Raw genomic sequence first — 18,150 nt, forward strand, 5'->3', positions numbered from 1 at the left:
GATCGGGCTAGCCTGAGTCATCCAGTTCAGGGCTTTCCCCCTCTATAAAATCTCTACATCACAAGATAACTACAGTGTGACCATTTGGGTTGTTCTCATACAAACATATGAAAGAGAAACAATTTCCACATTTCAGATGTTTTGCAGTGCAATCTTGTGCAGTTACTCCAGTCTAACACTGCCGATTTCTTTGGTCTTAAATTACATTAACTCTGTGTAGGATTGTACTGTTAACCCACAAAATTATTGGAAACCAAGGAAGTACTTTTTAAAAAGATTTCTTAAATTTCAGCAACTATGTTAGCACTATGTTAACACCCTTCTCCATCCCTTTCTCTTCCTTCCCTTCCTTTCCCCCTTTTCTTTCCCCTCCCTTTCCCCTCCCTCTTCCCTTGTGTTCCCTTCCCCTACTTGCTTCTGTCTCCATCCCATTGATTTTACTGAATTACCGGGAACACAGCCTAATGGTGATCACCTATTACCATCATAAGCCATCCTGAGCTCGGCTTTGCCACAAAAGGACAGGATACAAATTAAATAAATAAAAATAAACTATTCCCTCAAGCTGATTAATAAATGTATACAAGCCTTTATGAAAAAATATTATATTTTCTAAAACTTCTTATATGGCATAAATTTTCATTGGACTAACTTTGCCAAAATATAAATAACTAGGAACAATTCAAATAGTCAGTTACTGATGTGATAAAGCTTGGCACATCAAAATTAGTTTAATCTAACAAAACAGAAGAGCCTTGCACAAAATGTCAACCACCATTGATGATGTCAAAATTTTTAATAAACCTCTGAAACGTCGCATTAAATGAATGACGGCTGTCAGCTCTAGTGTGGAGATACAAAACATTCCAAAAAGCTTTGAAGTCCCAGAATTCCTATACTCCATCAATTTTCTTGAGCTTTAATTAGATAAACAATGAAGGGAAACACTTACCTGGCACACCAGGTGGTGTTTTCAGGTACTTTCCATTAAAATGCTGTATAACTACTTCACATTTTTCAGTAGATTCCATCCTGGAGAAAGAAAAAAAATTCAAAGAAAATGATTATCACTGAGCAGCGATCCATTTACAGTTATCAAGAAAAAAAACCCTCACAAACTACTCTTGCTGAACTATATAATCAAGGAAGCACGAGGGCTATTTTATTATCATGATGCCTTGACTGGCAATAGATGGTGATGCATTTCTGTGGCATTAGCACCATAAAGTTTAATTATTAAATCAATTAATACATTACTAGGGTTGCCAACCTCCAGGTAGTAGTTGGAGATCTCCTGCTATTACAACTGATCTCCAGCTGATACAGTTCACCTGGATAAAATGGCCACTTTGGCAATTGGACTCAATAGCATTGAAGTCCCTCCCCTCCTCAAGCCCTGCCCTGCTCAGGCCCTGCCTTCAAAATCTCCCACCAGTGGCGAAGAGGGACCTGGCAACCCTATACATTACACACTAGTATATGCTAAAAATCCTACAGCTCACAACCACTAACCCACATCTCTATTTCACCCATGGCCCCAAGAATGATCTTGGGGGGGGGGGGCAAAAAGGCTGCAGGAATTAAGAAGAACGCAGGAAAATTTCCATATATGGATGGTTGCTCTCCGTTCTCCATTGACTTTCTGCCCCTCCAAGCACCTTCCTAAGTTAACTTTCTGCTAGAAGATGTAGCAGTATTTCCCAAGGAAACTGCCATTAAAAGGACAGAACAGAAGGTTTTCACCTTGTAACCTGTCCCAAATTTTTAATATATTATGTCCACAGGACTATCTGCCACTTGAATTTTTAGTTCCTATCACAATGGCTCTCTAGCGAAGATACTGGAATAATCCGAATCTCTTTTTCTGCATTTATTTAATGTTCTTTTCAAAAGGAATGAATATCTAACTTTAGAATACAGCCTAACTTGGAAGAAGAGATATACTGACATATCCTCCTGGAGCACAAAGATATTCTCCAGAGCCCAAACACAGGGGGCGCAAAGTAGTTTGCATTCTACTGCAGAAGTTTTCAGTTTGGAAATCCTGACAAGGGGATAATTAACAGTTTCAAATTTTATGTTACTTTTATGTTTCAGGAAGAGGCGTTAAGAGAGTCCCTCTTGGCTTGTAATCACTCTCTTGTAGCCCCCCTTTTTCTTTTACCGCTGCTACAAGCATGTGGGATGTGCCATTTCTAGGAACAAACAAGAATGGAGCTGAGATTGTGCACTTTTGCTTCATTCAGATTTAACTAAGCGTATGGCGGCAGCAAGCCTTTAGAGACTCTTGTCTCTGAAAGAATAAATGCAACAAAAGTCTTTTTTTTCCCTGTAGCTGCGGGCATGGAGTGTCAAACCATGTTACGCTGCACCACGCAGCAGTGACAATTTCATTTTAATACATGGGGGGCAAATCGTAACAACCCAAAAGTATTCCCAGAAAAGAAAGCAATGCAGAGGCTGCCAATTTAAAGAGCTTCTTCTGTACACTTCACGCATTTTATGTGGGAAGAGGATAAAAGTGAAACCCATGGTGCCCTGGATTGACAAAAGGAGGGCCCTCACTTGAAAGAAGGGCTCCGGTTTCGTCTCGGGTTTCACAATTAACAAAGCTCAAATGGTAGGACTAGCTGTCTGTAATCTGGCACACACGTCACTTGAAACAGACATAAGCATTATCATCTCCATCTGAAAACGAAGCATAATAGACAAAGCAGTTCATCCCATGCTCTTTTCAGAAGTGCTTTTGAATCACTGCGACCATACCCCATCCTTCATCTCTGCTATCGAAGCTCCTTAGAACAATGAAAAGCAGGGAAGTCACACAACATTCCTTGGTTTTCATTAATGACTTGAAACTTCACACCTTCTGATCAGTGATGGGGCTGAAATCCACAATTACCATAAATGCTCCCAGCTTGTCATACTTTGATAAATCGAGCATCATCTCTTGCAAAGTTCTGAATGGATTCATATTATAAACGAACATGCACGGAATATGCTTGTATTTTTAAGTATGGCTTTATCTAAGCCTGGATGCTGAGCTCATTGCAGACATATCCAAGCAAATATACAAAAGGTCCATTTTTTTTTTTGAAGGATTGAGAAACTGGGGGAAAGCCCAGGGAACTTCTAAGGCATTCATGGGGTTAGGAGCTGAGCGATTTCTGACCTTGTCTAAACATACTCTGGGAAGTCCTCCAATGCAATACTTTATTGCTTATGAAATACCTTTCTTATATTGTCTCTCTTAGCACTTCCCCAAGCCTATATTGTCTTCCTCTTTGGAGCTAAAAAAAATTGCTCCCTATCACTGTTAAAAATAAATTAATTTACAATAGCATAATCTCATTTTATATCACAGCACTATTTTAGCACACCCTCCTCTCTTAACTCCCCCCAATCCTTTTCTTGAGCATTCTCCAGGGACTTTCATAACTGAGAACCAATTCAAGTCAAGAGAAGGGCACTTTGCCCATCTCTAATTCTCCATAGGTTGGTTTTATTGAACTTATACCCCGCTCTCTATCCCCACCGAGGCTGGGCTCAGAGCGGCTCACATCCGTTAAAATACAGTCCAACATATAAAATATAAAATTCAGTAAAAACTCTAACAATAAAATCAAATTTAACATAACCGGGTTGTGCTTATTTTTTGCACACTGGTCCATGACGAACCAGGGGAAAGCAATCGGGACCCCACTTACATATTATAGGATGGAACAGAAGAAAGCAGGGGGGAAGCCAGCTATGATAACACACCGTTGCTGCCCTTTTATTGTACATACTTACAAACAAGTAACATATATGTAGCTATCTCTTTAGTAGTACAGCCAAGGATTTTATTTATGTTATTTTTAATCCACCTTTCTCCAATTAGGGACACAGAGTCGATTACAATGGCAACTTAAAATGGAACATGTAAAACAGGAGTTTAAAATCAAGCAGACAAAAAAACTGGCCGACTATCACTGCAGTCCCCAGGACAATCCTATTCATGGTTAAACACTCGCCAGTACAGCTTGGCCTTACTTACATTGGGGATACTTGCCTGACATCGTCACCGTGGCAATGCTGCAACCGGGCAAAGCCCTTACACGGGCCAAGTCTGATTTAAGGAGCCTGAGTGAAGGAACAGACAGCAAACTCTAGCTGGATGAAGGTAATGGCCCCAAAGGTACATAATGAAACCCATTAAATGAAGCAGGTACGCTGCTCAGAATATATATGATGACTAATGAAGGGGCTCTTGTACACTCACCTGTACAAGTGCTATGGGAGGACACACATCTCAGTGTCAGAGCACACACTCCATGCTTCCAGCTTCTGTCTTAGGCCATCTCTAGGAAAGGATCACAGGAAGCAAGGGTAGGAGAGCTCTCTGCTGCTTATGAAAGCCATAGCCAGTCAGAGTAGACAATGTGGGACTAAATAAGCCAACGGTCTTACTCAGTACAGGTTGTATTTTTATGTATGCCTACACAGGTTGTAATCCTGCACTGCATTTTCCTTATTAGATGTGGTAATTTTTGTTGAAGGGAAAATTTTATATTTATTTATACCCCACTTTTCTCCCCTTAGGGGGTCCAAAGTGGCTTACAACATCATTCTCAATTTTATCCTCTCAGCAGCAAGCCTGTGATGTAGTTTAGGCTGAGAGACAGAGAACAGCCCAAGGTCACCCAGCAGTGGGGATTTGAATCTGGTTCCCCCAATTGGGTTGCCAACTCTGGGTTGGGAAATTCCTGGAGATCTGAGGGTAGAGCTTGGGGAAGGATGAGTTTGGGGAGGGGAAGGAGTTCAGCACGATTGTCATAGAGACCTAGGGTTGCCGGGTCCCTCTTCGCAACTGGTGGGTGGTTTTTGGGACGGAGCCTGAGGAGGGCAGGATTTGGGGAGGAGAGGGACTTCAATGCCATAATTGACAAAGCGGCCATTTTCTCCAGGTGAACTGATCTCTATCAGCTGGAGATCAGTTGTAACAGCAGGAGATCTCCAGCTAGTACCTAGAGGTTGGCAACCCTATAGAGACCACCCTCAAAATTTGCCATTTTCTCCAGGGAAACTGATCTCTGTATGAAGATCATAGTAATTCTAGGAGAACTCCAGCCCCCAGATCCTAGTCCAACACTCTACCCACCCGCTATACCACACTGACTCTCCACCACCTCACAATGAGGTGAGGGGAAAGGGTTAAATATATGCATCTGCACAAGTCCTCCCTTAAAACTGTATCCTCTGCAGCTACATTCAGGGGGGGGATAAGGGATCATGGCATTACAGGTAATGCCATTCCACTCTTAAAAGCAGAAATTACTTTTATAAAATCCCTATCCTGCATTTGTATACTTGCAGTGTTTACAAACATCAATGTTAAAAGTTCAAGTAGATAAGCCAAATGTCACCACCAAAGTAAGTGAAGTGTGTCCTTCTATGAGACATATATTTATGCCATTTTTTCTGAAACAGATAGTGCTTTCCTCTGTAAAGCACAGTTGTCCCAAGATGGTAATTATACATTTTAAAAAGTAATAGGGAGCTTTCACAATGATAACAGAAATAAATACATGCCAAGACCTTCTAGAACTAAGTCAACTGTACATGCCTATTATGCCAATTAATACAACTCCAAGTGAAAAAGACAAAATATGTATTAGAAAGAATAACAAGATGATTAAATGACAGTTCCTAGCAAATGCTAGAAGCCTAAAATAATATGTTAGCAGCACAACTCTGTAATTTTCTTTCAGTGACATATGGAATATATAATTCCATTTTCTTGTGCTTTTTTCTATAAAGCACTATGCAAGTGTCCCTTAAATTGATAAAAATTATTCCTTTAATGGTACAGCTCCAAGCCAATAGGCTGTGAGCTAACCACACTGAACTACTGGGCAGAATTTTAAAATTACTTTTATATAATTTATTTAATTGTATATATGTTCTTTAAATTATCCTCGCGTCTCTTAAATTCAAATAAACCAAAAAGAAATTTAAGTACTCGAACTGCAATAGCTGGATCACAACCACCCAGCAGAAATTGTAGTTTATTAGAAATTAATGGATTGATCAGCTGTGTTACTAAGTGCTTATATCTTCTACAATAAAATAAGACATGCTCCATGGTTTCAACAGAAACAGTTCCACATCCACATGGATGCTCAGAGTAGGGCTATATAGAATAGCACCCACTCAAAATGGCTGCGGGTAATACAATGAAACTTACTAAAAAGAAAGCTCTACTGTAAACTGGGATGGTTAAGGATTCAATATACGGAAAACAAGAATTTGAATATGTAAACCCCCCCAAAAGCAGGAGAGCCTATACGTAGGGTTGCCAGGTCCCTCTTTGCCACCGGCGGGAGGTTTTGGGGGCAGAGCTTGAGGAGGGCGGGGTTTGGGGAGGGACTTCAATGCCATATAGTCCAATTGCCAAAGCGGCCATTTCCTCCAGGTGAACTGATCTCTATCAGCTGGAGATCGGTTGTAAAAGCAGGAGATCTTCTGCCGCTACCTGGAGGTTGGCAACCCTACATATACGGCAGGCACAGAGAGCAGTGCAGTTTAGGTCCCACTGGAACAATCTTTTTTTCACTAAAGAGCAGGCTGTAGAAAAAGACTAGGGCTGTCAATTCGGTTCGGTCCGAACAGAAAATCAACCGAATTCTCCTCGATTCGGTGCTTTTCTGTTCGGACGGATCCGAACTCAAAACTGGCGGGCAACCGGGGGGGGCCGAATTCAGCGAGATCAGGAGTTCGCGAATAAATCCGGCAAATTCGGCCGTCAGTAAGCAGGCGCGGGGTGCCCTTTAAACTGATCTGCGCCTCCCGGTCGGGAGGCGCAGATCAGTTTAAAGGGCAGCCCGCCCCCCTTCAGGGGAGCCGGCTGAAGAGGCGCGGGGTGCCCTTTAAACTGACCTGCGCCTCCCAGCTGGGAGGCTCAGATCAGTTTAAAGGGCCCCCGCACGCCTTCAGGGAATCCCTCTGAAGGCGCGGGGGCCGAATTTCCCCCCGAACTCCAGATCCCCCCGAATTTCCGGGGATCCGAAGCGGGGGAGTACGGACTTCGGCACGGCCCGAATAAAAACGGGCCAAATTTTGCCGAATCCGAACTGTACCGAATTTTTTTTTTGACAGCCCTAAAAAAGACAGTTGACAAAAAGTTTCCAATCCCAGCCTCTGAAGTTTAGCATCTACACACCCAAACCAGGTATTAAGACAGTCCCTGGGTATTATTAGGTCTTGGTGTTTGAACTAGTTTTTCTGGAAGGTGTTGATAAGTGGTGAGAAGATTTTATTCACCTTGCTAGACAGATCTCATTTTAATTGTCACTAGAAAAATGTATTTATTATCATGCAACCATCCAAAATACAACTGCAACACTATAACGTATTATGCATTTAAAATGGGTTACTATGCAACTGTATGAAGGTCTATTCAGACTTTTTATTTGTCAGTGAGGGATTCATTGCAAGTGATTCCTAGATGCCCATCAAGTCAAAATGCACAATATGTACAATTTTACTCCTTGCAAACACTGATGCTGACATTTCTGACATCCAGTTGTGAAACATATATCATTGACAGGGATGCCAACAAACTGCTCATAATGTCTTCCAAAGAACCTCACAAAAATGCAATGTGAGTTTTGCACTGGACAAGCTAAAATAAACCGCTATAAATCTAATAAAAATGTAGAGCAGATTTAGCATCAATCCTAGCCTCTGTGCTAGCTTAGTACCTGCATACCTTGGTTAGGTGGCTGTGAGAGGTAAGATTAATTTCAACAGATGCAGGTGAAGCTGGTCAGAAAAGTGTCAGTTCTTCAAGGAGGTTTAGCTTCCCCACACTGGTTGACTTCGCTTGACAGACCATGGTGGAGTTGGAGTCACAGTGTAGTGTTGTGGGTAAGAGTGGCGGACTCTGATCTGGAAAACCGGGTTTGCTTCCCTACTCCTACACATGTAGCCTGCTGGGTGACCTTGGGCTAGTCACAGTTCTCTCAGAACTCTCTCAGACCCACCTACCTCATAGGGTGCCTGTTGTGGAGAGAGGAAGGGATTGTGATTGAGACTCCTTAAGGTAGAGAAAAGTGGGGAATAAAATCCTCCTCCTCCTCCTGCTGGAACCTCATCTCTTGTAGGAGAAGTAGGTTTCTATGGTGACCGCTGTTTTCCCAACTGCACTGAGCCCAAAGGCATACTCCCTGTTTACAGTCTGCTGACCTGGACATGGTAATCCATGCTACAATAACCTTGAAGACAGACTATTGTAATGGGTATGCATCAGCTTGATTGTGATTAGGGGTTGGCAAGGACTTATCACTCTCATTTTACATCGGTTGCTAATGTTTCCAGGTCCAATTCAAGGTGCAGCTACTCTAAAGGACTGCCTCTCCTATTATGAGCCCATTTAGCAACTTTGCTCAGCCCAGCGACATCTACCAACAGTCCTACCCCACTCAAGGGTTTGACTGGCTGCTGCATGTTCAGAGGATACCTCTGTGACTATCCTGGTCTTCTGGAATAGTTTGCCAGAGAAGATTATGAATTCTGCTCCAATTCCAGGAGGACTGTAAGACCAACGGTTTAACTTGGAGTCCCAATACTGGAGACACTGTGGGAGTCATTAACTGTGGATTTTTTAAAGGTACAAGGACGTTGTCGGTTTAGAATGTTGTGCTGGCTTTGTGGATAACTTCTCGTTTTAATTGTTATATCCATGGGTTATCTAATTAGTTTTAGTTTGCTACCTGCCTCGGGTCCCAGTTATCTGGGGAAAAGCAGGTCTATAAATATTTTAAATGAATAAATAAAAGCTAATAATATATTTTTAACAGCAAGCCAGAAGCAATGCCTTTTCCACACAATTCTGTGTAAAATTAAGAGTAACTGCGTGGGTGAGAAGCCCTAAATGATTATTTACGTAGCTTGTGAAATGTGCTTGGAGACCAAGCACAATTGCCTAGATGTAGGTATTTCCCCATACAGATAGCTATCCCAACCAATATTTTCACCAGTTTAAACAAGGACTAAAGTATTTATAAGTGTGCAAGTTTCTGTGCATCAATTCAGTACCTTAATTTTTTTTAAACTTTCAATATCTAGTTTGTATGGAGTCACAAACCACTGCATAAATATCCATAGATACAGGAGGTCAGTATGTTGGAATAAAGAAATGTCCAGTGAACTAAAGAAATAAATCATGTTTATCCATAAGTGTACCCCAAAATGTTTTACACTAGAAAATGTAGTTGGTAGGGATCTGCAGTTGTTCAAGAAATGAACAAAATACGCCAATCGGAACTCAACAGCCAAGAATACTCAGTGATATGATACACACACAAACAAAACACCTCATATGCAAGGCAGTTTCTGCTGGCCCACCTTAATGTGTCTGCGTTAGGGCTGTTGAAAAAAAAATTCGGTATAGTTCAGATTCGGCCGAATTCAGCCCGTCTGGATTCGGGATATGCCGAAGTCCGAACTCCCCTGCTTCGGGTCGTGCAATTCGCCGCGAATTCAAAGTTCGGGGGAACAAATTCGGACGAATAAAGCCATTTAAAACACAACCGCGCCTTTCCGCAGCTCCGGGGGGGCATTTTTGGGGGTAGAGGTCCCAAACTTTCAGCGGAGCTTCAAAGGACCCTTCTTGCAAGGCCCCCCAAGTTTTGTAATGATTGGGTCAGGGGGAGCTGAGATATGGATCCCCGAAAGGGGTCCCCCCACCCTTAATGTGCATCTCTGAGCAGAGCTTGCCACCCACACACAAAGCTCCCAGCCCCAACAAACAGCTGAGCTGCGGGGAGCAAGGGCGGGGCAGGTGCGAAGAAGTTTGCAAAGCAACACAACTGCAAAGCAACACAACTGCAAAGCAACACATTTGCAACCATACAAAGCAACACCTGACACCTGGGAGTTTGCAAACCATGGAAAGGGACAGAGGCAGCTAGCTATGCATAATGAGCAGGAGGGGGTGGAATTTCCCCTTTTGCATCGGACTCGAGTAGGGACCAGGCAAATGCATTCTTTAAGTCACCATTTGAAAACCAGTTTTGAGCAAGCATCAAAATAGACCTAACCGATCTTATGATGGACACACAACTGAAGCCCCCCCTCAAACCAGGGAGAGAGAGACTCGAGGGGGCACACACACCCCAGGCAGAACGCTCGAAAGCCCCCTTTGGCTTCCTCCCCCCACCCACAGAAACTGCTCCCTCCCCACACACACAGACTCTGCTTTCCCCCCACCCACACACACACAGGAGAAAAATTGTAGATTAAAGCCCCAAAAGGGGTCTTACTGTGGCTGTCTTCTGTTCCATCAGGAGGGGCTGGGAGGACTGGGTAATCCAATACGATTCTATTTAAGCATGGGAGGTTTTGCCTTGGATTTGCCGCTCTGTAGATGCATACAGGATCGGGTGATCCATTCATCCCAATAGGGAAAGCCCATATCTTGGGACCCCCTGACCCAATGTTTACAAAACTTGGGGGGGGTCTCTTAAGAAGGCTCGTCTGAAGCTATGCTGAATGTTTGGGGGCTGACCCCAAAAATGCGCCCCCTGCAGCCACTGAAAGAGAAAAGGGGGGAGCCCATATTTCTGCCCCCACTGAACCCATCTTTACAAAACTTGGGGGGTCTCTTAAGAAGGCTTGTCTGAAGCTATACTGAAGGTTTGAGGGCTGCACCCCCAAAAAAGCACCCCCTGCAGCCACGGAAATGGAAAAGGGGGAGGGAAAAGGGATGGAGCCCATATCTCGGGACCCCCTAACCCAAAGTTTACAAAACTTGGGGGGTCTCTTAAGAAGGCTCGTCTGAAGCTTAAAGATTAAAAAGCAAAAAAAAAAAAAAAGATTGAAAAGCCCTTGTACAAATCTATGGTGAGACCACACTTGGAATACTTACAGTTCTGGTCACCACCCCTAAAAAAGGATATTACAGAGCTTGAGAAGGTGCAGAAAGGAGCAACCAAAACGATTAGGGGACTAGAGCAACTGTCCTATGGGGAGCGGTTAAGACGCTTAGGGCTGTTTAGCTTGGAAAGAAGGCGGCTGAGAGGAGACATGATAGAGGTCTATAAAATTATGCATGGTTTGGAGAGAGTGGACAGGGAGAAGTTTTTCTTCCTCTCCCATAATACTAGAACACGGGGTCATCTGCTAAAGCTGGAGGGTGAGAGATTCAAAACAGATAAAAGGAAGTATTTTTTCACACAACGCATAGTTAAATTGTGGAACTCCCTGCCCCAGGATGTGGTGATGGCTGCCAGCTTGGAGGGCTTTAAGAGGGGAGTGGACATATTCATGGAGGAGAGGGGTATTAATGGCTGTTAGTTAGAATGGATACTAGTCATGCTGCATACCTATTCTCTCTAGTATCAGAGGAGCATGCCTATTATTTTGGGTGCGGTGGAACACAGGCAGGATGGTGCTGCTGCACTCGTCTTGTTAGTGGCTTCCTAGAGGCACCTGGTTGGCCACTGTGTGAACAGACTGTGAATTGCCTAGTGGTCTCATAGAGTCCAATGAAGACAACTAGGAGGAGGTTAACGGAACAGTTCTTTATTTAGCTAAGTAAAGACCCTGGGGTGAAATAACCCACAAATAAGATGCAGAGTTACTCACCAGAGAAACAAAGGAAAGTCAGTATTATTTATGCATTCGCATGGGGCAGGCCCAAGGCTGCTGACAAGCAGATTGATACACAAAAGCACCAATGCACATTAAGTGTCCACCCCACTCCAACCAGCACAACCTATAGATATTGGCTGAAGGCATCACTTAGTCAGTGCCTGATCTTGTGAGCTTGGTAAGCAGAGACCACATTTCTGAAGATGAACGTAACCCAGAGCTCTCTGCTGGTGCGAGGCAGTGCCAGACACAGAGGCCATGATTTGTTGGTTCATGGCTCCCGGATGCCAACTTCCCAAAGCTTCCATGTGTGCACATATGAATACACAGTATTCCAAACCAGCTCCTATACTTTAGGCCTAGCATTTCCATAAGAGCAATTATGCAAACTGAACACAAAAGCATACATTTAAATAATAATAATGATCACAGGCACCACAACTGCTGGACTTGATGGGCCTTGGTCTGATCCAGCAGGGCCTTTCTTATGTTCTTATGTTCAAAATGCACCTTCTCCTTTAATATGTACAACTGTAAGAAGAGTACATTCATGCAACACACATTCTTTTTTCAAATGTTAGGTATCCTACGTGTAAACAACCAATGTGTAATGTACAACCTCAACCTGAAATAGGAGCTAATTAAAGAGGAAGCAGAATTACACGGGCAGCAGTTTGCAAGGTATTTTATCCCTACAATGTTTGTCCATATGGACCTTGCAAAATTTGGGCCTGCTCTTCCTCTTCTGAGGTTGCTTCTAGTTTAGAAAGTATACCAGAAGATAATTGAGGGATATCCTCACATGAAGAAACTGATCCTTCTCATAGCTGTCTAAAGTTCTTGTATCTATTCAAAGCCTGTTTGGAAGCCTGTAGAAGAAAGTCCCTTACTCCTGGATAACCCCCAGCATTTCCCGTCTTTATTCTCTACGTGAATGCAGCTTATGTTACTGGTGTTTTTGAAAGTCTGCACCTTATTGCCTCTCTTCGTTCCCCCCATTTTGGTGAAATGAATTCCTGTGGAAAAACCAAGCTTTCAAATGCAAGTTAATGTTCCGGAGATCTGTATCTCCCTTTAGCAAATTTATAATAAGGCAATTTAATGAGTTCACTAAGAGGAGGCAATAGCAATAGTGCCTCATCCTTCATTCAGTTTTTTTGCCATTTGAATGCAGAGAGTGTTATTTTAACATTTCCTTGAGAGCAATGTTCTTTTGTACTAAGGACAAAAGGTGAAATTGCAATGCCTATTAACTTATGTCACCTTATTAGCATGGGGGAAAACCCATATTACTCATAATCAACTGAGATATGCTGTACCACTAAAAAAAGAAGAAGTTATATGACATTGCTGTCATCATTTCACTTGTTCATCAGATGTTCCCTGCCATGTGGGGTTCTTTAATGCCAGGTGATTTTTGCTTTCCTGACAACAAAACCATAGTACCCAGAAGGCATTTTTGTGATTGACAATTCTCCTGTTTTTCATTTTCAATCTACTCTGCTTGCTGCTTTCCTGTACCTTAAGATAGCAGGTGGGTGTGGGGGACGGGACTATGAAGTAAAATGAAAAATGTATTTCCATTTCTAAAAAGATAAAGTGCCAAAATTTTGAATGCAGATGTACCCTTCCTACCTCTCTGTGGCCTGCACAGTGAAAAAAATTTTTTTACAGCCTGCCTTTATGTGCAATAGAATAGCCATCACATATGCATGACACAAATAGGAGCCTGTACTTGGGGTTTTCTTTACTGCTTAAAGGCACTCTACAGATGCTTCAAGAAGGTAGGTGGCATGGTACAGCCCCATCTTATCAGATCTCGGAAACCAAACAGGGTGAGTACTTGAATTGGAGACCACCGAGGAACACGCTGCAGAGGAAGGCAATGGCAAACCACTTCTGCTTAATCACTTGTCTTGAAAGCCCCTTGCTGGGGTTGCCATAAATCAGCTGCAACTTGACAGCACTTACATATGTATGGGTGCTTCCGAATTTCATGACAACTCTTGTTTGATTCATAAGGTCAGGTTCCTTCCAATTTTCTTTTCATACTCTGGACAAACCTGCAACCATTCTTCCTACAAATGCCACAAAGAAGTGATCCAAAGAAGAGCAGAAGCAATTTCTTTGCTAGACCCTGTGCATGTATTCTCACACATGGCTCCTTGAAAGTGTCTTGTGTGCATGTACAGCAGGACAGAAAATGGGAGATAAACATTTTTACATCAGTCATTCTAGCCCATCTACGCTTTACATTCAATCTGTAGACTTGTATAGCACTTCAGCAGCCTGAATAGCCCTGACTAGCCTAAGTTGGCCATGGGTAGTATTTGGACAGGAGACCACCAAGGAAGACGGGGGTTGCTGTGTAAAGGAAGGCAATGGCAAACTGCCTCTACTCATCTCTTGCCTTGAAAACCCTATGAGGGGTCACCATAAGTCAGCTACAGCTTGACAGCCCTTTACTAGCACTGTATTTCACAGTGTTTCAGCAGGGATGTACTGGGATGTGAAAACTGCCCTGGAGCAAGCTGAACCAAGAGGCAAAAATAGCAGTAGGTGAGAGACTATAGCTGCAGTCATCAAGCCAAGCAGATCTTAGAGCATTCATTGCTAGTACCACAGTAGCTATTGCTCTTGGCTGCCAGTAGCCTTCCAGGACAGACGTCCACCAGGAATGTTTCCAGTAAGTTAAAGATCTGGTCCAAGCTTGTACTTCACTAACAATAATGGCAATGAATAACAGGTGCAGGAAAGGCAAAAAGGGGGGGGGAGGGAAGGGGATATTTTTCATGTGAATATAATTATCAGTCAGGCATTCTGGCTTCTGAACTGGAATCTGGGCATTGACATCAGCAACTTATCTTAAACCCTGAAGGGGAGGCTTCTGTATATCTGGTTGTTGAACTATAAGCCAAAGTGGAGAATATGTTGTACTCCCTGAGGAAGCAGAATCCTACAGCACGTACCACATATTTTGATCATATTATCATGGGCGAACCTGTCAAACCTATTTGTGTATTAAATCTAAGCTACTTGAAGAAGCTTTCTTCTGGCACTTCGTACATTAGAACATCTGGCAATTGATGTGGAATTATAGTGTACCCCTGCAGAACATAAGCAATTTTTTTTCTGAAAAAGTATTAGTTAGGACTGGTTAATTGTCCTTCTTCGGCAACAGATATTCTACCCGCAGCATTGATGCTTCATTTCACTGGGTTTTTTTCTCAGTGCTGGCACTGAATGCATTACAGAGATCTCATGTTTCAGAATTACTCAATATTCACTCCTCTTTTCTCTTATTCCCAACGGCAAATTAAGAAATAGAGAGCATAATCATATATATGTTTTTGGATAGAAGGACGTTCAATGGTATTAAATTTGAAACTGAACTGCTACCTCATTATCTCTGATTATTTTGCTGTCATCTTCCTAAATAAAAATGAACTATGTTTTCAACCACAGCCTCTTCATCATACTGTAAAACATACACCCACGCAATCGGTTAAAGCTGCCTTCTCCTTGAACTATCTACATATCCCACAGCTACAAGACTTCTCAGAGCAACAGCAATGACAGTTTTTGTGGAGGAAAAGAGTCCGGCAGTTGTAAGACAGAGAGAAAACCACCACGTAAGTCAAGAAGGCTACGTTTTTCACCTGGCAAAGCCGACTCCTCTACTGACGCCATTCGCATCTCTCAATATTCTGGTGGAAATGACATGTCCGAAGGGTTTCAGCATATTCTCCAGTTCCTGCTCATCCATGGAAATGGGTAAATTTGAGATGTAAAGATTTGTGGGGTCTTGCTCTTGTTGCTAAAATAAAAGAAACAGTCTCATTAGAGTCAACTCTAACAGAGCAATGCTACCAACCTTTGGCTCCAATTATAGCACAGTAAACAAAATATAAAGCAAGCGTAACCCTTGGGGTGGGGGGGTCAGGTTACATCAACATTATACATGTTTACGTGCTCAACAGATTGACTCCAATAGTCTTAAGAATAAAGGCCATGACTTATTACAGAGTTAAACACTTAATCCTACCAAAAACATGGTTAACTTTGTATTGTGGTCGTTGGTCCACAGCTCTGGAGATATTTTGTGAGTTTCATTTTCAGCAATTTATCTTTTCCTTTCACAAATGGTACCATGGGGTAGCAGAAAAGCTTCTGAGCAGGAAGATCCTAGGGCAGGGGTCGGCAAACTCATTAGTCAAAAGAGCCAAATATCAACAGTACAACGATTGAGATTTCTTTTGAGAGCCAAATTTCTTAAACTTAAACTATATAGGTAGGTACACTGTTTATTAACTTAATAAACTTTAATTAAAGTTTTAAGTCTTAATTAAACTATAGGTACACTGAATAAAACTTGATATCATACTTAATAGTGATCTTATTTATTGATAAAAATTAAATTGTAAGTCCCTGCCATTTCCCCCTCCCCGTCTGGTCCTCGTCTGGAGGGCTGGTCTACCGCCATAAAAGCCTATTGGTAGACCTGGCCTCCGGCTGAGTCCCATTGGGAGGCCAGGTACACCCATTGGCTTTCTTGGCAGTAGACCTGGCCTCCAGAGGCCCATAGAAGCCAATTGGTAGACCTGGCCTCTGAAGGGGGACTTTTTCCCCTCCTCGGAGTCCAGGTCTACCGCCAAGAAAGCCAGTGGCTAGACATGGCCTCCCAATGGGACTCAGCCGGAGGCCAGGTCTACCAAACGAAGCCCGCCCCGCCCAACAGCTGATAGGCAGGCGGGGGGGCAGGAACCGTCGAGCCGCCTGCCCAGCAATCGCGTGGCTAGAGGGGTGGTAACTGAAAATCTCCTGGGATTACAACTGATCTCCAGGCAACAGAGATTTGTTCCCCTTGAGAAAATAGCCACTTTGGAAGGTGAACTCTATGATATTATACACCACTGAAGTCTCTCACCAGTCTCCATCCCCAAAATCTCCAGGAATTTGGAGTTGGCAACTTGAAGCTGGCAACCCTAGGTATATCCCATTCCTCCCACTTAAAAAAACATCATTAAAAATTTAAACATTAAAAAGTAAATTAAGATCACTTTAATATGTTTGGGGAGGAGTTACTAAATAGGTTAAAAGCACTAAACTGTGTCATGACCATGAAGAGATGACACATGGATATATCCCTCCAGGTCATGGTGTTATAGTCTGCACAAAACCTTACTCATGAACACTGAACTTCATTGTAGGCATGTGCAAACATTTCCATTAAGGTCAGTTCTCTGTAATAAAATAATTCAAAAAGGGTATAAAAGCAGGCAAAAGCCAATTGTAAAGTTACATGTAATCTTGCGTAATTTAGCTGTTAAAGTTAAAACAGAATCCTCAGAGAACATTTATTTTGTGATTAGCTTTAAGACTCAGGTAGTGAAAATATGAAGGCTCGGCCTGCTTCCTAGATGAGTTTTTATAGATAATTATTGACCCTTGATCGCACTGACAAGAGCATTGCATGCTGTCCAGAAGAGCACTTGAACACACCAACTGCAACCATGAAATAACCCGCCCTTGAAGTAAACTAATCTACAGGGCTGCCATGTGCCACACCAGGTCCCCAAGCAAGGATTCCTTCAGCTGCCCTAACCACATACCACCCTAACATCTTATGAAAACAAGTCATGTTGCTTGCTTGGTTTCAAGGGCTTCCATGGTGACCAGAGACCCAGGAATTTTGTCCCCCTGGTTTCCTTCCCTTTTGGTAACCCTGCAAACTTTCAGAACAAAAGAAAAACCCCAACAACAGGTAGAACAAGGGCAAAAGTGGTTGTGGAACTCAAAATCCTCACCTGCATTTCAGATGTATTTGCATAAAATTAAGCAAAAGGTCAACAAGTGCTCAACAGGCTTGGGTCAAGAATGAGTGAGGGAATACAGGCATGTTCGATCCCGACGGAAGTCGGTTTCAGGTAGCCAGCTCAAGGTCGACTCAGCCTTCCATCCTTCCGAGGTCGGTAAAATGAGTACCCAGCTTGCTGGGGGTAAAGGGAAGATGACTGGGGAAGGCACTGGCAAACCACCCCGTAAAACAAAGTCTGCCTAGTAAACGTTGGGATGTGACGTCACCCCATGGGTCAGGGGACCTTTGACCGGGTGCTTGCACAGGGGACCTTTACCTTTTTACATATGAAAAATTGTTGATGAAAGTGTTTTTTTAGAGTTGAAACAAATCTTAAATTGATCATATTTACTTGAAATTTTTAGATCCTTATTTTCCACCATTAGGATTTAAAGATGCTCACATCATAAATCATAAAAAGCAAATCCACAAACACTAACAAATGAATGGATCAACAGCAAACACTAAACTAAGCACTACAAACGAAGCAGAGACACAGCAAACAAGTTTATCTTGTTAAGCAGAACTCAAGCAAAAAGCAGTGGGGAATAAGACAGAATAAGACAACGTCTCAGATATCTCTGGGGAGAATGTCCCCCCAAATACCATTACACAGAGTCAAGGCCTTCACCTGCATCACCTGTCTTAGCTCCAAAGGC

The 18,150-nt window shown here is 42.7% G+C and overlaps 1 protein-coding gene across 4 annotated transcripts in view; it reads right to left on the reverse strand.

Moving 5' to 3' along the window:
- Window positions 1-18,150, reverse strand: part of RBMS3 (RNA binding motif single stranded interacting protein 3) — a 675,371-nt gene that overhangs the window by 188,390 nt on the left and 468,831 nt on the right. For all 4 annotated transcript variants that reach the window (XM_056857449.1, XM_056857448.1, XM_056857446.1 and 1 more), the window contains exons 5-6: window positions 15,294-15,451; window positions 953-1,032 (exon numbers count right to left, since the gene is read on the reverse strand). In XM_056857449.1, coding sequence (XP_056713427.1) covers window positions 953-1,032; window positions 15,294-15,451 — 238 coding nt within the window. The remainder of the gene's footprint in view (window positions 1-952; window positions 1,033-15,293; window positions 15,452-18,150) is intronic.

The sequence above is a fragment of the Euleptes europaea genome, chromosome 11 (assembly GCF_029931775.1).
Source record: "Euleptes europaea isolate rEulEur1 chromosome 11, rEulEur1.hap1, whole genome shotgun sequence".
Taxonomy (NCBI): domain Eukaryota; kingdom Metazoa; phylum Chordata; class Lepidosauria; order Squamata; family Sphaerodactylidae; genus Euleptes; species Euleptes europaea.